Source organism: Colossoma macropomum, unplaced genomic scaffold (genome assembly GCF_904425465.1).
Source record: "Colossoma macropomum unplaced genomic scaffold, Colossoma_macropomum, whole genome shotgun sequence".
In the NCBI taxonomy this organism is placed as follows: domain Eukaryota; kingdom Metazoa; phylum Chordata; class Actinopteri; order Characiformes; family Serrasalmidae; genus Colossoma; species Colossoma macropomum.
In genome coordinates, this window is record NW_023494807.1 from 30,181,064 (window position 1) to 30,202,711 (window position 21,648).

At 42.9% G+C, this 21,648-nt stretch overlaps 1 protein-coding gene across 2 annotated transcripts in view; it reads left to right on the forward strand.

Annotated features, from left to right (window-relative positions):
• Nucleotides 1–5,215: 5,215 nt before the first annotated feature.
• The window catches only part of zfyve9a (zinc finger, FYVE domain containing 9a), a 45,896-nt gene continuing 29,463 nt past the window's right edge, over nt 5,216–21,648 (forward strand). For both annotated transcript variants that reach the window (XM_036556164.1, XM_036556165.1), the window contains exons 1-4: nt 5,216–5,438; nt 14,498–14,597; nt 16,163–16,270; nt 20,141–21,627. In XM_036556164.1, coding sequence (XP_036412057.1) covers nt 16,201–16,270; nt 20,141–21,627 — 1,557 coding nt within the window. In that variant the 5' untranslated portion in view covers nt 5,216–5,438; nt 14,498–14,597; nt 16,163–16,200. The remainder of the gene's footprint in view (nt 5,439–14,497; nt 14,598–16,162; nt 16,271–20,140; nt 21,628–21,648) is intronic.

Sequence of the window (21,648 nt, forward strand, 5' to 3'; positions counted from 1 at the left end):
GACAGGCAGATATAGACAGACGAACGGACGGACAGACAGACAGATAGATAGATAGATAGATAGATAGATAGACAGACAGACAGACAGTCAGAAAGATAGATAGATAGATAGACAGACAGATATAGATAGATAGACAGATAGATAGACAGACAGGCAGATATAGACAGACGAACGGACGGACAGACAGATAGATAGATAGATAGATAGATAGATAGACAGACAGACAGTCAGAAAGATAGATAGATAGATAGACAGACAGACAGATATAGATAGACAGATAGACAGACAGACAGACAGGCAGATATAGACAGACGAACGGACGGACAGACAGACAGATAGATAGATAGATAGATAGATAGACAGACAGACAGACAGACAGATAGATAGACAGATAGATAGATACAGTGGTGTGAAAAAGTGTTTGCCCCTTCCTGATTTCTTATTCTTTTGCATGTTTGTCACACTTAAATGTAACAAATTTAAATATTAGACAAAGATCACACAAGTAAACACAAGTAAACACAAGTAAACACAAGTAAACACAAAATGCAGTTTACACTCAGGCCTGATTACTGCAACAACTGTTCTCAATCAAGAAATCACTTAAATAGGACCTGCGTGACAAAGTGAAGTAGACCAGAAGATCCTCAAAAGCTAGACGTCATGCTGCGATCCAAAGAAGTTCAGGAACAAATGAGAAACAAAGTAATTGAGATCTATCAGTCTGGAAAAGGTTATAAAGCCATTTCTAAAGCTTTGGGACTCCAGCGAACCACAGTGAGAGCCATTATCCACAAATGGTGAAAACATGGAACAGTGGTGAACCTTCCCAGGAGTGGCCGGCCAACCAAAATTACCCCAAGAGCACAGCGACGACTCATCCAAGAGGTCACAAAAGACCCCACAACAACATCCAAAGAACTGCAGGCCTCACTTGCCTCAGTTAAGGTCAGTGTTCATGACTCCGCCATAAGAAAGAGACCCCAAGAGAGTTCCAAGATGAAAACCACCGCTGAGCAAAAAGAACATTAAGGCTCGTCTCAGTTTTGCCAGAAAACATCTTGATGATCCCCAAGACTTTTGGGAGAATACTCTGTGGACTGACGAGACAAAAGGTGAACTTTTTGGAAGGTGTATGTCCCGTTACATCTGGCGTAGAAGTAACACAGCATTTGAGAAAAGGAACATCATACCAACAGTAAAATATGGTGGTGGTAGTGTGATGGTCTGGGGCTGTTTTGCGGCTTCAGGACCTGGAAGACTTGCTGTGGTAAATGGAACCATGAATTCTACCTGTCTACCAAAAAATCCTGAAGGAGAATGTCCGGCCATCTGTTCGTGACCTCAAGCTGAAGCGCACTTGGGTTCTGCAGCAGGACAATGATCCAAAACACACCAGCAAGTCCACCTCTGAATGGCTTAAGAAAAACAAAATTAAGACTTTGGAGTGGTCTAGTCAAAGTCCTGACCTGAATCCGATTGAGATGCTGTGGCATGACCTTAAAAAGGCGGTTCATGCTCGGAAACCCTCCAATGTGGCTGAATTACAACAATTCTGCAAAGATGAGTGGCCAAAATTCCTCCACAGCGCTGTAAAAGACTCATTGCCAGTTATCGCAAACGCTTGATTGCAGTTGTTGCTGCTAAGGGTGGCCCAACCAGTTATTAGGTTTAGGGGGCAATCACTTTTTCACACAGGGCCCTGTAGGTTTGGATTTCTTTTTCCCTTAATAATAAAGTCCTTCATTTATAAACTGCATTTTGTGTTTACTTGCGTTATCTTTGTCTAATATTTAAATTTGTTTGGTGATCTGAAACATTTAAGTTTGACAAAGAGGCAAAATAATAAGAAATCAGGAAGGGGGCAAACACTTTTTCACACCACTGTAGATAGATAGACAGACTGACAGACAGATATAGATAGATAGACAGACAGACAGACAGACAGACAGAGATAGATAGATAGATAGATAGATAGATAGATAGATAGATACATACATGCTCAGTCAGATACATGCTTAATCCGATATGTTAAATGAAGCTGAATAATAAACTCAGTGCTGTGACCTTGCAAGACCTCCAGAGTCTGATGTGTCTGCTGTGTCTGATATGTCTGATACGTCAGCTGTGTGAGCTCTCAAAGCAGTATTTCTCCTTAAGACCCACCACTCAGCAACACAGCGACCGGAACAGCTTAAGAACACCGAGTGTCCACTGGGTGGCGACAAAAACAAGGTTTTAAAAGGGTTTTAAAAACTGCTGTTTTGTGTTAGTTTGAAGTCCAGCTTTATTAATGCATCTCTCTCAGGTATTTACCCACTTTCTGCTGGAGCCCATTTGCCAGGCTGGCTGAGTTAATTTATGGATTTTAAATGTGCTCTTCTTGGGAAAGCACTGCTCGGTAAACAGTCTGGACCAGGACTGCCCACTGAGAGCAAACATGTACGTCTGAAATATTTATGTAAAGTATTCAGAGAATCGTGTTTCAACCTAAATTGGTTGAACAAACTGCCATGTTTTTATTCATGTGTGGCAACCACTAAACTTAAACAGACTCTCTTAAAGCGGTAGAAATCTCCAGCTGCAGGTGACGTAGAGAAGGAATTAACAAGAAACAAAAAACGATAATAAATGAACAGTAACAGTCAGTCATTTAGATTCCATCAATCAAATCATAACATTAATTCACCCCATAATAAAAATCTAATTTAATAAGAAGTTATTTCAGCTACAATGAGATTTTTTGTGTTTTCTTTATGTGACGCTGAAGTGCAGTTTAACTCAGAAGCCACCTGCCGTGATGATCAGAGACTGAGCTGTTGTTATATAGATATCAGCATCAGTAAGTGAGACATTTCTAAACCCACATATGAGCTACAGCTGCTCTGTGGAGCTCAGGCCTCTTCACACTCTGCTTAATGATGTTCCTAAACTCATTACTGTCCTTCACATTCCAGAATAAAAGACAGTTATAGTGGACCCTCAACACCACCGGCTTAGCTGAGAAAGCCCAGCAGAGACTTCACTTCCTGTGAAGGATGAAGAGAGCAAACCGCCCCTCTTCCGTCCTCGCTGCATTCTACAGGGGGCAGTAGAGAGTGTCCTGACCAGCCGCCTCGCTGTCTGGTTTGGGGACCGCACTGCAGGACCCTACAGCGGATTGTGGGGACAGCTGAGAAGATCATCAGGGTGCCTTTACCCACCACTGACACCTCCTACCACAAGTGCTGCATCTGCAAGGCTGCCAGCATTGTGGATGACCCCCCCCCCTTCACAGACTCTTCACCCTCCTGCCAGACACTGTAACAGCTTCTTCCTAGAGGCGGTCAGATTTCTGAACATACTGATGTCCCCCAACATCCACCTGGACTAATCTAGACCCTCTCCAACATCCACCTGGACCGATTAGACCCTCTCCAACATCCACCTGGACCGATTAGACCCTCTCCAACATCCACTTGGACTAATCCAGACTCTCTCCAACAGCCATTTGGACTAATCTAGACCCTCTCCAACATCCACCTGGACCGATTAGACCCTCTCCAACGTCCACTTGGACTAATCCAGACTCTCTCCAACAGCCATTTGGACTAATCTAAACTCTCTCCAACGTCCACCTGGACTAATCTTGACCTTCTCCAACATCCACCTGGACTGATCTAGACCCTCTCCAACATCCACCTGGACTAATCTAGACCCTCTCCAACATCCACTTGGACTAATCTAGACTCTCTCCAACATCCACTTGGACTAATCTAGACTCTCTCCAACATCCACTTGGACTAATCTAGACCCTCTCCAACATCCACCTGGACTAATCTAGACCCTCTCCAACATCCACCTGGACTAATCTAGACCCTCTCCTACATCCACCTGGACTAATCTTGACCTTCTCCAACATCCACCTAACATCCACCTGGACTAATCTAGACCCTCTCTAACATCCACCTGGACTAATCTAGACTCTCTCCAACATCCACTTGGACTAATCTAGACTCTCTCCAACATCCACTTGGACTAATCTAGACCCTCTCCAACATCCACCTGGACTAATCTACACCCTCTCCAACATCCACCTGGACTAATCTAGACCCTCTCCAACATCCACCTGGACTAATCTAGACCCTCTCCTACATCCACCTGGACTAATCTTGACCTTCTCCAACATCCACCTAACATCCACCTGGACTAATCTAGACCCTCTCCAACATCCACCTGGACTAATCTAGACCCTCTCCAACATCCACCTGGACTAATCTAGACCCTCTCCAACATCCAATTGGACTAATCTAGACCCTCTCCAACATCCACCTGGACTAATCTAGACCCTCTCCTACATCCACCTGGACTAATCTAGACTCTCTAACATCCAATTGGACTAATCTAGACCCTCTCCAACACCCACCTGGACTAATCTAGACCCTCTTCAACATCCACTTGGACTAATCTAGACCCTCTTCTACATCCACCTGGACTAATCTAGACCCTCTCCAACATCCACCTGGACTAATCTAGACCCTCTCCAACATCCACCTGGACTAATCTAGACCCTCTCCTACATCCACTTGGACTAATCTAGACTCTCTAACATCCAATTGGACTAATCTAGACCCTCTCCAACACCCACCTGGACTAATCTAGACCCTCTCCAACATCCACTTGGACTAATCTAGACCCTCTTCTACATCCACCTGGACTAATCTAGACCCTCTCCAACATCCACTTGGACTAATCTAGACTCTCTAACATCCATTTCGACTAATCTAGATCCTCTCTAACATCCACCTAGACTAATCTAGACCCTCTCCTACATCCACCTGGACTAATCTAGGCCCTCTCCAACATCCATTTCGACTAATCTAGACCCTCTCCAACATCCACCTGGACTAATCTATATTATTATCATTATTGTTATTATGATGATTTTGAAGAAAAAAACATACATAATTTGCAAAAGTAAATAATGTTAAATTACTATTATTAAAATAATAATTATTAAAAACAGTGTGTTCTTTCATCTTAACTTCTAATTAATCGGGCGTTGCAACTAATCCTAAACTATGCAACATTGGAGCAGCAGTGCCGCCCCTTCGCCCCGCCCGTAACCACGCCCGTTAGGCGGAGCTATGGGCGGGGCTAAGGAGGCGGTGCCGCTGTTATAATATAGCGGATAATTATGCCACGCTCCGCCCCCTTCTCACTGCCGTGGTGAAGCAGGGTTGACTCGCTTTCCCCGCTCTAGTTTAGAGGCCATCTTTAGAGCCTGTGGGCCTGTAGCAGAGATCCGGAGACCCGCGGAGACTACGCGCAGCTCTGCCTCTGCAGGGTGAGCCCAAACCGCCGCGCTGGCTAGAGCACCCCGCTGAAGGAGCTGGAGCTGGAGCTGGAGCTGGAGGAGGAGCTGCATGGCGCTGTGAGTGAGGATGGCCACCGCAGCGGTGAGTTAAAACAACCTATATAATCCTCATCAGACAGATTAGGAAGCATTTTGATTGTTTTTATTCTCAAAATCTTGCGTTTTGCACCGAGGTGCAGCAACAGATCAACACTACGCTGCTCAACTGCTGCTGTGACTCTTAACAATAATCCGAAGCATTAGCAGTTATTTTTTGCGAGGCTGAAGTTGCTATTCGCCAGCTTCTTTTTCGAATTTTTCCGTTCCACCTTAAATGGTGCAGCGGTTACATTCTGGCGCTTGTGGCTCCCGCACAGCGCCTGAATGCAACTGCTGCACTATTTAAGGTGGAACGGTGAAATTAAAAATAAGACGCTAACTTCGGCTTCGTGTAATTTTTAGCATCAGGTCCACACTTTTAAGCCCATCTGCATCACCACCGCTACAACATGTGAGCGTAAAAGCGTTTAAAAATAGCTCTTTTATCTCATTAGCAGCGGAAATGTGGAGCTCAAGCTCAGCCAAAGTTTATTTACTCTGCCGTGTGGTTTAGCTAAGCACTGGCTAAGCTAACTGGCTAACGGTTGTTGGTGGACAAGTCCCAGCAATGCAGCACTGCTGGGTTGAAGGGGAAAACCACTAAATGTTCAAAAGTTCAACTTAATTACGTGGATAAGATGTAAATAAAGTCATTCAGAGCGGTTTGGTGTGAAACGCTCCGTTGTAGAGAAGCTTACCGAGTCAGAACCGTTCCCAGTGGTGGTGATAGGAACCAGACGTCCACCTCTAAAAGCTCCCTCACAGAAAGTTACTACATGAAATGGTTATGAATTCACTGCCTGATGACTGAGACACTGTTTATGATAATTTTAAGACGGTTTTGGCCTAATATGCATTGTTTTTAAGATCCATTCTTGGTGGAGGGATACCTGCAGGGAGTTATGTGGCCAAATAGTCCTCAAAGAAAACTAATTATTTCAGATTTTCCACTATTTTCCATCATCAACATTCCATATAAACTCAGAAGACTCGTGTAGGTTCACTGGTGGTTTTGATAGTAAATAAAATGTCTATATTTGTGTTGTAGTCATGGCGACCCCTGGTTCCCATCATCACCACTGTAAAGAAAGAGGCTGTAACTTCGTTGACAATGGACAGTTTCATAGCAAACCACTGTGAACAATGAAATTGTGCAAAATTTTGAAAATTTGGTGGAATTTCTCCTGGTATGACTGTTTAGGTTTGTTTTATGGATTTTTTTGTGCTTTGATCCACATTATTTTGAGGTTGGATATCATTCATGCTGTTTTGCTTTCAGTCAGAATTATAATACTCAGATTAACTATTGCTTTAGTCGCTATTTTTGGTGTTTTTAGTGACTTTAATGTCTTTTTAGGGCCATATATCTTTTAAATAGAGCTGTGTTCTGTTTTTCTGTTTCACCTGATGAGTAATAATACACTAAGCGTTCTATTGCCTAATAACAGAGTAAGTCAGACAGAAGCTTTGTTCATCCTGAAGGGAATGTCGGTGCACGAGCATACGTAAGTGTATCGCTTGTCATGTAAGAGTAGTTATTTTACCAATACACTGTAGATTGAAATGTTATGAACTAGATTGCAAAACAAAAAACAGATGGTTTAGAGCAGGTGTGTCTAACTCAGCCACTAAAGGGCCATATTTAAAAATCGAACACAAATCTGTGGGCCAGGAAAAAAAACAGTTTTTATTTCATTTTTAATTAATGTTGTGCTGTAACCCAAACAAGCCATTGTTTATTCAAAATGCACAAAAACATCAGCAGTAAAATACAGTCACTTGTAGTAGACCTTGAAATATTACATGAAGGAGCTCCTTTAAACCAACCTATTTGTTTGACACCTGGTTTGCTGCAAGTTCATTAAACTTGGCCTCAATATCTGAGCTGACGTTAAGTAGTTGAAGTGCAGCTGAAATGCGTTTTGGTGATATGACTGGTGTAGAATTGTGTAGAATTGAGGTGTAACCGCTGTCCCAGAGATTGTTGTTGAAGTAGGAGAGTCAGAGCGCACATTACGTTGGGGACTGTAGTGCAGCGCATTGCGTCTGATCCACTCAGACCAGCACAACACACACTAACACACCACCACCACGTCAGTGTTACTGCAGTGCTGAGAATGATCCACCACCTAAATAGTACCTGCTCTGTGAGGGTCCATGGGGGTCCTGACCACTGAAGAACAGGGTAAAAGGGGGCTAAGAAAGTATCAGAGAAACAGATGGACTACAGTCTGTAACTGTAGAACTACAAAGTGCACCTATATAGTAAGTGGAGCTGATAAAATGGACAATGAGCGTAGAAACAAGGAGGTGGTCGTAATTTTTAGATGCTACTTAAGTTCTAAAGTTCTAAGGGATGTATTGTTCTAGTAAGTCCAGTAAGAAGATCATTACAGTGATCAACTCTGCTTGTAACAAATGCATGAACAAGTTTCTCTGCGTCGCTCTGAGAGAGAAAAGGCTGAACTTTAGTGACGTTTCTCAAATGATAAAAAGCACCTTTAGTGACTGTAATTAGAAACATCCCTGTTTAGAAGGTTCTAATGCAAATGTTTCAAAAACCTTCATTGCTCTGATTGTATTCTTTAATATTCGTGTTTATTTGATGTCATGGTTTCCTCAGTTAGTTCACAATTACACAGCCTTACTCGCCTAAACACTGCGACCTGTTGGATTTACAGTGTGGTGTCAAAGCCTTCTGCTCTTTAAATGCGTGAGAATGAAGAACAGCCTTTGTTTTATTCATCTTTAACGGCGGTGGAGATGTAAGGGAAGCACTTGACCTGCAGCAAACTCCAGAAAACGCTTTTATTCTTCTCTTAGCAACAGCCAGTTGGTTCAGCCGTGTGGATGTCTAACCTGCTGTAATGCGTATAAGTGTGTTACATCACTCGTGATGGGAGAACAGTGGCTTTCTCTCCTCTTTTAATCTTAACGTCGAGATCAAAGTACTGAAAAGCAAATCACTGCTTTTGCAGATGCGCAGAGACGCTGGGCGCTTTGAGTCTCCATGCATGTGAGAATACAGGATTCAGAAAGATTCATCTGATTTCAAAACGATTGACTGTAAACTGTAAATGGTTTATATGAGAATGAAGTTTATTATGTAATTGTACAAGTGCTCAATATGAACCTCCTCCAGCTGTACGGACAACATCAACGCCATAGTCAAACTCATCCCATACTGGATTGAGCATGTCGGGTGTCGCTGCACTCACGGCTCTTTCAATGCGATTTCGGAGATCATCCAGTGTTGTGGAACCAACGATGAACGCTCTGAGCTGTTGGAGCTTCACTGCCCACGAAAATCACACTGCACAGTTATGACGGATTCACTCTTATTGAAGTGGAGAACGCAGAACGCTTTCTGCTCAGGGGTCTCGTCTCCTCTCAGACTGAAGGGAGCTGTCTTCCACTGACAGTCAGAAACTCTATGACCCCCTTCTTCAATTGGATTGTGATTGGTTCCTAGGCACCTCACGGTTGTAAAAATATGTCGCTTTGAAATCGGATGAATCTTTTTGAATCACCCTGTATAGTGAACGTAGAGGGGCGTTCCCCCAAAATTGGTCTGGTGTGGAATGGTTTATTGTAGACACTAAGGATTAGCGCTGAACGATTTTGGCAAAATATCTAATTGTGATTTTTCTGACCAATATTGCGATTACAGTTTAAATTGTAATTGTTTATAATTGATGTAGAAACTGAGGTTCAGGCCTTTTTTGGCTTAGAAAACCAGAATTTGTTTTTTTTTTCTGGCTTGAGACTTGAACTCGTGACACAGTACGACAGCCTAAACAGTGGTGGTTGTGATGTCACAGCAGTTCACAAGCTCCATGTCAAATCCACCCGTTGGATCCTTCGTTGCCATGAAGAGGACACATTTCTCGGTCGCATATAAAGGAGCCTTCGAAATGGGACGGTCTAGTCGCGCCGCTGTGACGCAGTCGGCCTTCAGATGCAGCCTCCGAAGGATGCAGCCCCTGAATTGGGATACAGCTATGGCGACTGACCATTAGGCCAGAAGTCTTTATTTAAAACGCTAACCTTATATTTTGACAGATGACACAGACCGAACGCAGAGGATGGTGACCTACAGTCTTAAAAAAGATGGTTCCTCAGAGGTTCTTTAGTAAAGAAAATGGTTTTATGTGGAGCCATGGACTCTCAAAGAACCCTTTAGTCATGCTGAGGGCTCTTTGAGCGTTCATGGTTCCGTATAGAACCGTTTTCTTACTAGGAATATATATATATATATATATATATATATATATATATATATTATATATATATATATATATATATGTGTATGTATGTGTGTGTGTATTTAATTATAGCCAAGATAGTAGTTTATAGCCAATTTTTTTTACTATCCAAATCCAATTTTTTTTAGTGTGTTTATGTAAAATAGCAGAAGGGCTGAAAAAATAAAAATAAAAGTTTTCTTTGGGGATTATTTTGTCTCACAACACCCTGCATGTATCCCTCCACCTCGAATAGGTTTAAAGAATATGTTTTAGTCCAAAATCTTCTCAAAACTACCATAAAACAGTGTCTCAGTCATCAGGCAGTGAATTCATAACCATTTCATGTAGTAACTTTCTGTGAGGGGAGCTTTTAGAGGTGGACGTCTGGTTCCTATCACCACCACTGTGAACAGTTCTGACTCGGTAAGTTTCTCTAGAACAGAGCGTTTCACACCAAACCACTCTGAATGACTTTAACATCTTAACCACTTAATGATGCAGCAAAAAACGAATTGGTTCCCCTTTAAAGTCAGTGTGTTTGTCTTCGAACATCAGAGATAAAAGAAGTGAAACGACTTCTCTGAACTGCGTCTCCGCTCGGCCTGTCGTACCATGGCTAAGAAAGTGGAAGTGCATTATTCCTAAACTGCGACGCGATGAAAGTGGACTTCCTGTCCCCGCTGGGCTGTTCAGAGCAGATATGGCTTTGGAGCAATGAACAACAACAGGAAGTGAGGTCGTACGCGATGTAAAAGGGTGGATTATGTATTACTGCATTCCAGCTGCTGCCTTTGACCAGGCACAAGTTCTCTGACCCAGAAGGGTGATGTACAGGGATCGGGAATATAATCGATTCTTTGGCCCAGTCCCATTTCTTTTTTTACCCCTACCCCTTGTTTTCGAGTGCCTCCTTGCCCCTTAGAGCAGAGTTAAAAGGGGTAGTGGTTGAAATCTTCCCTCTGAAATGGGACCCTCAAATAAAAAGAGCATCACTTCATTAACAGCTACCAGCGCTGCTCTGTAGGCGACCCTGCCAGTCTGCAGTGACAGCAGAGGAGGGTAAAGTTCAGCTCCTCACTGCTGGACTTTAGTTACATTTAGGGAATCATATGATCTTCAAAGAGGGGGGGCAATTATTTATTATCACCCACCCCTAATTCTTCAGTGATATGAAGCTGAAGTCAGATATTCACCAGCTTCTTGTTCAAATTTTCTCGTTCCACCTTAAATTGTTTAAGGTGGAATGGGAAAAGTCAACAAGAAGCTGGTTAATAGCTGACTATGGGGTATTACCTCCCCCTGCTGGGCTGGGATGCTTGTTAGTGTTTGCATAAAAATGTAAATGATATAGATTTTATTTATTTATTTATTTTAAACGGAGGTTTTTAAAAGTACATATGTGGTGATAATCCATATTATGTGGACGAGGCCTTGTGTGTAACTGAAGAACATAAACAGTACTGAACACTAATTCGACATGAACATAAAGACCAAGTCAGAGTGTGGTTTGGTTGGTTGTTTATACCTGTTGGCGTGTCCGAGTGTTGCTCAATATATGTTGTTACATCTGATAAAAGCACCATACCTGTGTCCTTCCACTGACCACTGGTTGCTAAGCAACAGCAATTGTCACTTGGCTCTAAGCTGCTGGAACTACTTTCTTTGGTGGAAAAAGTGGCCAGAAATAAAGACGTATTTGTGAAACAGTGTTAAGGCCACTTTGGTTTGCTTTCTTTTTTTACTTTTGCTGAATGAAAGCAGTGAAACAGTGGAGGTGGAGTGTGATGGTGAATAATATCACAGCTGTTGTGATCGGGACCCGACCGGTATGAAAGTGTGACCAATACTGATTTGAAGGAGATAAAAATTCCAATAACTGATTATTACTCTGAATGTGCCTTTAAGTGTCTTTACTACTCCAGTAGCAGGTTTACAGGTCTAAAAATACACCTTCGTTGACTCTGACTAGGAAATGTATAATTCAGGGAATCCGCAGCGTAATTAAATCTTAATCAGGTTTGGTCTCTGTCATCGTGGGGGGGGGTCGGCGAAAATAACCGGTGCTGAATGAACTCCCTCTGAGTCAAAGTGAATCAGTGTCTTGCATTTGTTTCAATTTCCATTTGTTTGCTCCAGATTTTACATTTCTCATATATTTTCATATAATATTATATGTATTTAATCGTCCAGGTTCTACACAGACTCTCCGAGTTAAAGGGGAATACCACCAATTTTTTTTCAAAATTTCATAATTTACTGGTTGAGATGTAAACAGAGTGATTCAGTGGTTTGGTGTGAAATGGTTCAGATGTCTTTACAGTGGTGGTGATAGGAACCAGGGGTCGCCATGACTACAACACAAATATAGACATTTTATTTACTATCCAAAACCACCAGTGAACCTACATGAGTCTTCTGAGTTTATATGGAATGTTGATGATGGGAAAATTGTGCTTAAATATGGAAAAAAAGCTTTCTTTGCAGACCGTTTGGCCTTCTAACGCCCTGCACGTATCCCTGCGCCATGAATGAATTAGACAAATAATGCCTTTTAGGCCAAAACCTTCTCAAAACAGTGTCTCAGTCATCAGGCAGTGAATTCATAACCATTTCATGTAGTAACTTTCTGTGAGGGAGCTTTTAGAGGTGGACGTCTGGTTCCTATCACCACCACTGTGAACAGTTCTGACCCTGAACCGAGCGTTTCACACCAAACCACTCTGAACGACTCTGTTTACTTCTTATCCATTTAATTTTGCGTAAATGTGTGTGGCTTTTCATTTAAACAAAAAAAAGTGGTTCCTCTGTGGTCACCTTTTATTTTTAAGAGTGATCTGCAATTATATGTTGTTTTTTATTTGGGTAAGTTTGTCGTGTTTAGCGTAAGAACTCCCTTCCGAGTGCTAGAGCGCTAATCGGTTCTTCAGCGTTCTGTGGTGGTATAAACGCTTCGCGCCGACTCTGTGTTTCTTATCCTCTTCCTGCCGTGTCTCCTCGGCTTTGTGCTGACAGTGAGGCATAGCTTGCATCTTTAACTAACCGGAAAATGTGTTGACTCTGCTGGTTTCTAAAGCCCCTGCTTGGCGGATTCTCTGCTCTCCGGTGTAATCCATGGTAGCACTTGTCCTTATGTGTGACCAGCATTCTCTAATATCCACTTTGTCAATGACGCATTGTCCGTGACAGTGTGTAGGAGTCGGCCGCAGCCCTGTGTGGAGGTCATCAGATCAGCCCAGGCTCCGCGTCGTCCGCCATTCGCCTTTTTTTATTTATTTATTTGTTCATTTTATTCTTCCCAGTCTTAGTCATAACCAGTTTCCGCCTGTCCTGTCATGCAGTCGTTCTCAGCCTGGGAGGGAGAGCGAGCGCTAAGTCACTCCCAGCTGTGACTGTGTTACCACTACTGCAGATCAAAACAAGAGATTCCCTCTCAGGCCCGATCCCATTTCACCACTTAGCCCTACCCCTCCGTTTTGCGCGTTCACGTCTAGGGGTAGGGTGTCCTGGTTCTTGTTGAGATAGAGGGGTCAGGGCAAAGTGTTTGGGCTACATGACCCTCAAACTGAGGTTTTTCAGAGACTCCAAACAGAGAGTTATGACAAAAAACAGGAAAACCAGCAGATGGCTGGGCGAGAGGCCAAAGAAACCCACAAATGTGAGACTTTTCTCTGTTAAAAATTATGATAACCACTGTATTACCTTAGTGTAACCTCTTATTCTCCAGGGTATACTTTGGTTTGTCCATCTGAATTTACATGACAGGATTGTAAGGCAAATTATTCAGTAACTGCATGAAATAAATCTAGTTTTTTTATTTTAGGTGTGTGTGTGTGTGTGTGTGTGTGTATGTGTGTATATATATATATATATATATATATATATATATATATATATATACACACACATTTTACAGTTCCCCTCAAATTAACAGAACATGTTTTATGACACACATATTGCTATATGCTTACAATTTACTGCTGAAAGCCAAAAATCTTAGACGCTCTTTCTATTTTATAAAAATCATTTTTACAGAGCAGATCACTGAAGAGACGCCATCTGTTTATAGTTTATAGCCTGGATTTGTGGAAAAATGGGTCGACTTTCAGTAGAAAAAAAATTGCGAGTTCAGCTTCTTTTATTATAAGGGTTTAAAATTACATCACCCATCTATTCGACTGGAAAGAAGACAGTTACAGCTCTCATACGACCCCCACCTTTAGAATGTAGCTCATGAAATATGAAAGTTATGAAGAATATGACGAAGTGCGTTTTGGAACCACCGGTGGTCCCAAGGAGTTTTGAAGGTTAATGTCGTTTCAGTGTATTATGGTCCTTTTCTTCGTAGCAAGCATAAAAATGGCTACTAGTAGTGCTGATGTATCGTAGCTAGCTAGCTAAACTTCCCGTTCCACCTTAAATAGTCCAGCTGTTACATTCTAGTGCCCTCAGGCATCAGAGCTGCTGCACTGTTTAAGGTGGAACAGGAAAATTCGAACAAGAATCTGGTGAATATCTGACTTCAGCTTCACATCACTGAAGAATTAGAGGTGGGTGATAATAAATAATTGTCCCCCTTTGATTCCCACTTTTACCTGCTGTGTGAACACAGACGGCTTTCCTGAGTTTTGTGAACAGACACACAAAGCAGCAGCAAAACAGTTGCGCCACATATAGAGGCTGATTGCAGTGGTGGTGATGGGAGCCAGGGGTCGTGAGGTCTACAACGCAAATATGGCCATGATGTTCAGTTTCAAGACTGCAAGAGTCCTTTGGGAGCTCTTTGCTTGTTTCTCTAAAGGTTCCTCTTTCGTTTCAGGTCTGGTCATCCTGCGTGTGCGAGACCGGCTGAGACGAAACCTCGGGCTGGATGCTGTTTATGTATTTCTGTGGTGTTGCTGAAGAGGACCTCGGCGCAGGTGAGAGCCAGGATCATCGATCTGTGTACTTCTAATGATGTAGCTCCCTTGAAGTTATTTTAAGCTGGTAGGGAATCCTCACAGTCACCCTGCGGACCTGCTGCAGGAACCTTTTATAGCATGAGGAGCATCTACAAATCAAAAGCCCTTCACGGTTCCTCGTTGAGCTCTTTGGTTTTCCTCTCCTGGTTTATCTGATGTCTTTCTGAAGGCCGTTACTGAATGTAGGGCTGCAGTGATCACCGCACTCGTCACTGATATAACCACAAACCGGCTCTCACCATTATTACATAATCACCTAATCACAGTTATTTGATCTGTTCAGTTATTTGAAATGACTAGTTTTTTAGGACTACAGTAAGGGCTGGGCGATATGGCCAAAAATGATATCATGATAAATTTTATATCAGTCAATATCGATAATTAATCACGATAAACGTCAAATTGTTATTTCTTTTAAAGGCTGATTTTTTGCTCCTAAGTGGTTAATTGTCATTTTAAACTGTCCTTTATGGTCAGAACGTGAGAAACACTTGCCAAACAGTGGAACATTTCACAAATCTGTCATGGGACAGTGGGAGAAAGTCAGCTGTGTGCCCCTAAGGCCGCAATTTGCGGCAAAACGGTAGGTCACTTTCTAGTCTTCTCTGTTTAAGATACAAACATGATCCACATATCACGACATTCAACAGACCCGCCCCTAACTAACAAGCATGGTGTCATCGAGCTGTAGCGTCAGCATCAGTGAATAAAGTGGCTCGGAAATTCACCTAAAATCCTGATATTATTGCTGTGCTGTTTGGCCTTCATATTCCAACAAAGGGTTAAAACAGCGACATGACTCACACATCAGATCACTCATCAGACTCTGACCTCACCATCCAGAGTGATTTCATCCACCTGTGACCGTCCATCAGCCAGAGATCCAGCTCCAAAATCACCCAAACCCACTCACTACTGTAATACTACATCTCTGCTTTTAGCCTTCATATTACAAAGGGCTTTCAGTTTACATTGATTTTGAGTATTAAAAATATCTGATATTAAATATGCAGCTCAATTTGTAATTAAAAATAAAGCCTGTCTTGCTGTATATCAGAGTTTTAGCACTCAGCCTGAATCCAAGAGGACAGAAAATCAATAAAAAACATGGCCGCCTTATGAGAATTGTTCATTTTTGCTCATAATAACCAACAGAATGAATCACCATCAAAATTATTGCACTTTCAGCTCACAGACACTCCAGACTAACAGTTTCTGAAAAGATAACTACAATTACACTTGTTTTCAAGAGCTCTATAATGAAAAAAATACAAAATGTAGCAGGCGCTAGGTAAATTTATCAGAAATGACCCAAATTCATAAAGATCTAAAATTTCTGTTAGTATTTACATGTCAAACAATGGCATATCTGAGCAGCCCAGGGTCTCCAACAACGTATGGCCTGTGTGACAGTCACGTGTAAATACTGTATAATTGCAATTGTAATTGACCCAAAAAATACCAGGAAAATTCCCCAAAATTTTAGGTTTCTAAGGGCTGGTATGTCGCCTCTTCTTCCCCAGGTTCGCACCGCACTCGACAGAGTGGAGCTTCCTGACCCATGGAGAATTACTTCCAGGCTGAGGCCTTTAACCTGGACAAGGTGCTGGACGAGTTTGAGCAGAACGAAGGTCCGTGACCTCTGTTACTTAATTATGTCTTGCTGGAGAAAGCAGTTCAGGATTGACCAGCCTGGCTTAGACCGTTCAGACCAGAGCGGTGGCTGAATAGTTGTTGAAGGTATCACAGGGCGAACGAATGAACAGCTGAAAACTGCATCTGAACAGATGGAAGAGCTGGTTATGTTTAGCTTCATAAAGCGGAGCTTGCACAGGCTGCGGGTGGAAGCAGCCTGCAGTCTAAATGGGGCTAATTGAATTAGCATTTCCCACAGGACTCCTGACTCTGCCTGTTTTTCTTGGAGATTTTAATTGGTGTCACACAGCCAAGTACATGTAATCTACCAGGTTAAGGTTAATTTGTGTTTGTGTGCTGTGCAGAGAGGCTGTTTTTACTGCATGTTTCTGTGGTAGACTTTTTCAATAGCAGCATTTGGTTTATGCAAAAGTCGGCTTCTTCTACACGGTGATTTATTTAGGATTAGAGTGTTTAGAAATGTATTCATATGGGCATCTAGGTCTTATTCCAATAGCATGGAAACCAAATATAGCATTTACACCGACCCTTGTTTCTGCGCTCACTGTTCATTTTATCAGCTCCACTTACTATATAGGTGCACTTTGTAGTTCTACAGTTACAGACTGTAGTCCATCTGTTTCTCTGATACTTTGTTAGCCCCCTTTTACCCTGTTCTTCAGTGGTCAGGACCCCCATGGACCCTCACAGAGCAGGTACTATTTGGCTGGTGGATCATTCTCAGCACTGCAGTAACACTGACGTGGTGGTGGTGTGTTAGTGTGTGTTGTGCTGGTCTGAGTGGATCAGACACAGCAGTGCTGCTGGAGTTTTTAAACACCTCAGTGTCGCTGCTGGGCTGAGAATAGTCCACCAACCAAAAATATCCAGCCAACAGCGTCCTGTGGGCAGCGTCCTGTGACCACTGATGAAGGACTAGAGGATGACCAACACAAACTGTGCAGCAGCAGATGAGCTATCGCCTCTGACTTTACATCTACAAGGTGGACTGACAAGGTAGGAGTGTCTAATAGAGTGGACAGTGAGTGGACCCAGTGTTTAAAACTCCAGCAGCACTGCTGTGTCTGATCCACTCGTACCAGCACAGCACACACTAACACACCACCACCACGTCAGTGTTACTGCAGTGCTGAGAATGATCCACCACCCAAATAGTACCTCTCTGTGAGGGTCCATGGGGGTCCTGACCACTGAAGAACAGGGTAAAAGGGGGCTAAGAAAGTATGCAGAGAAACAGATGGACTACAGTCTGTAACTGTAGAACTACAAAGTGCACCTATATAGTAAGTGGAGCTGATAAAATGGACAATGAGCGTAGAAACAAGGACATAATGGTCATAATGTTATGCCTGATTGGTGTATAAGGGTTCATGACACCTACATAAACCTATAAGAACACTTGTGAACGCTTATTCCAATAGCTTTCATGATTTCACTGAAATTTGAGTGTAAACATTTTTTGAAGGCTCCGTACATAAGAGCATCATAACACATGCATTAGCACTGAATACCGTATTAATAAAGCAATACTTGGGTATTTATGAACATCGTATGCCAGTAATAAAAAGTCCATCCATTAGCTGAAGTACTTTGACTCATGTAGAACAATACAGGACTGATAAAACTTCTAAACTAGGCCTTCCTTACTCTACCTAAGTTCCAATACTTGGGAATGATGCTTCATAATAGTGTTATAAATAGAACAAATGCCCCTCACTTTAGTCTGAAGTCCCATATGTCAATGCAATCTCATTTACTTCATAGAACATCTTATGTCATTTTGTGGTTACTAGCGTAAGCTGGACATAAATATTCAAATATTGTTTTATAAATGTTATTCAGTGCTTATGCATGTGTTATGTAGTCCCTATGTGGATAGTCTTCAATTGAAGTGTTACCAATTTCTGTAGTTTTTAATTTCTGTAGTTTTATCTTTAAAATGAAGCTCTCTTAAGGGTAAAGACTGTCAGTGTCTGTTTTTATGCTAATGTTATCACAAAGTGCCAAGTGTAGTAGACACTTCAGGGCATGTTTATGAAGTGCTCACTTTTGTTTAATCACTGTGACTTGGCTACGAAGGCAGTCGTCTTTACGTGGTATGTCGCTTCTCCCCACAAACCGTCACACAAAAGCAGTCTTCATGAAGAGCGATGTCTTTCAGAATAAGCCTTTATGAATATTTATATAAGTCTGTCATTTGTCATAAAGGGCTTAAGTAGGTGTCATGTAGCCTGGAACACTGTAAAGTGTTACCAAACTGTCAAACAGCCCAATGAAGGCAGAGAGAGGTGCTTGTGTTTGTTAGAAATGTAAGTGCAGTACTGTGCAAAAGTCAAACACCACCCTTCATTTAATTATTTTTTTTTTAGCACCAGGAAAAAAGAAAGCAGAAAACATTTTTTGCTGTCCGAAGAAAATCATGTATCTTATTTTGTCTGTTTTCAATTTTCTACATCATTTCAAAACACCAGTTGTCCTTTATGTTGTGTGGGTATCTCATGATGAATGGTCCAATAGAAATGCTCTAAAATCACTTGGAATAAAACCTTTTTACATTAACTTGCATTGCAATTTTTTTTTGCCTTCTCCTGTAAATGATATGTAACTTGAATTACACAGCAGCCTTAACAATTAAATATAATGACATTTTTTAGACTTGTGTGTTCCCTGTTTACCTTTATTACAGCTTCTGTTTTTTCAGGAGACTCACTTTCAGTTTTAAATGTTTCTTACTATTTAATTAACCATTGCTTCGCCTGTTTTTCCCCGTTTTGTATTCTAATATTTTATATTAGTGCTGTTTTCTATCTGCTGTCGGCCAGAGGAGGATGGGTTCCCCTTTTGAGTCTTTGTTTTCTGTCAAGGTTTCTTGTTCTTAGGGAGTTTTTCCTTGCCGCTGTCGCCAATGGCGACACTCATGGGGGCTTGAACCCAGATTTTTCTGTAATGCTGCTTTGTGAGAACACCCGTTGTAAATAGCGCTATATAAGTAAACTTTGACTTGACTTATCTTGACTAAGGAATCAGCAGGGTTATTTTTCCACACCTCCAAAGTTCAGGCTTAGGTGTTGGTTGCATTTTCTGCTTTTCAAAATCCAAGTGATCCCAAACACATTTAGTGACGGAAGCTTTAAGTTTTGTCTGTCTGATAGGGATGGCTTTGGTGGTCTACCAGGTCTTGAACAGTTGTCAAGAGTCCCATATGTTTTGTTACAATTGAACTCTGGATTATCTTGTAACTAATCTCTTCAGAAATATCTCCTGAAAAATTAATAAACTTTGACCAAATGGCTGTTTTGTCTGGAAATTTAGATGAATGAAGGGCTGTCTCTGACTTTTGCACTGTACTGTATGTCGTCTTATCTCAAGAAAAAGGAACAGTGGAAGAGTAATCCTCCGCTCAAATACCCAAAGATATGTACACTGCTGTTCTTAGCATTTGATTGAAGACTGGAATGAAAGAGTGCCCTGTTTGACATGGATCTTTTGAAGGTTAGTAAGGGTGGCTTGAAACTGTCAGAGAGCCCAGAGAGAAGGGAAAAGAGGTTTCTTTGCATGTGTGTCTGCCTAGTCTTAGTTATAAAGAAGGAGATTCTGTTTGTGTCCCTCTTTAAGTTAAGGGGGGAAAGCCCACCCCTACATTCCAAGGCATTCATGTGTCAGCTTGAAAGATGGATCCCAAGGCGAGGACTTGAATTGGCCCACTTCTGGAAAAAAATTCCCAATCTATTCTGACCTCGTTTCTTAATTTATCTGCCAGTTGTTTCATTCTTCTCACTCATCCTCGGAAGCACATTTTCTTCCTCATGCTAACAAGATTCCTTCATTGTTGGTGTCTCTTCCAGATGAAACGGACACCCCCACTCTTTCGGATGCTAAGTGGACCCAGATTCTTGCCCCGCCGGCTCACCTCCTGTCCCTGAACCCTGCTTTGACCCACGCTGACCTCAGCCCACGTGATAGCCCTATTAACTTCAAGCCTCTGTTGGAGCCGCCGAGCTCTGGCGGCTCCTCTCTGGCGGAGGTCACTGGGCCAGATGCGAAGCAAGGTCCTGGGCTTCCGCCAGAGGTTTGGAATGAAGAACGGCCAGCGGACGTCCACAGTCCTCCTTTGCTTCAGCCCAACATTGGCAAGCTGGTAAGTGCTGACGGCCAAGCTTTGGAGTCTCCACCTTTCACTAGGGCGACGCTTGAGAACGGGTGTCCATCTGTTCCGAATTGCAACGGACTTACCGAGGTTCCTCAGCCCAGTGATGTTCCAGGTCCTCCTGCCACAGACCCGCCCAGCCCTCTGGGATTGGGTCCTGGTACCCATAGGGACCAGCAGGATGATCTTGCTGAGGGGGACAGTGCCTGTTTCAATGATGCTCATTTCTCGTTTCCTGAGGAAAGACCTCAGGAGCTGGGCTTGAAGAATGGTGCTTCACCAGCTGAGATGGAGACTATAGGGGCAAGCAAAGTTGACGATGGGTTATCTGCTGGCGTCCTGGAAGCTGGAAGAGTGGAGTGTAGTTTTGGGCTTCCAGAAGGGAGCAGTTCTGAGACAGTTTTACAAGAGACTGGTAATGGCACTCAAGAACTGGTGGCAGACCAAGAGTGTCCAATGGGTGCCTTTCAGAATGGTAACACAAGTGAGGAGAAGGACAGCTGGGATGTACATCAGAAAGGAAAAGCAATGAAGAATCCAGAGGATTCTTCTGTAGTTGAATCACCACAGGCCGAGAGATCTGAGCCCAATGGTGTGGTGGAGGGACACGACAGAGAAAGACCTTTGCGGCATCCAGCCCCTTCCAAGGAGGACTCTGTGACCGAAGAGAAGGAGATGGAGGAGAGCAAGCAGGAGTGCTGCGAACCTGGCCGAGGGTCGGAGATTAGTGGGGGAGGAAGCAAACTCAACAACGGCCGCCTGCAGCTGGTCAGTGTTCCCTATGGTGGCGCAAGGCCCAAGCAACCTGTCGGCCTAAAGTTGCAGATACCCCGGCCTCTCTCGGGACAAGTCCAAAATGAGCTTGGTTCCACTGGCAGGAACAAGAACCTGGAGGCCCAGTGCAGGACAGGTGGCCTTGATCCTTCTTGCGGGGGTTTGGACTCTGGGGCTGGGAGGATGAACGGGGAAAGTGTTGAAAGTTCCTCAGGCTTGCACATTCCCTCAGAGAACCCGGACAACGATCTCCAGGCAGGCCAGCAGGGAGCTCTCTCTCGGAAGCCCTTTAACTCCCTGGGGGAAGTGGCTCCTGTGTGGGTGCCGGACTCTCAAGCACCTATCTGCATGAAGTGTGAGGTCAAGTTCACCTTCACCAAGAGAAGGCACCACTGCCGAGCCTGCGGCAAGGTAAGACCATCTGTGCTTTGA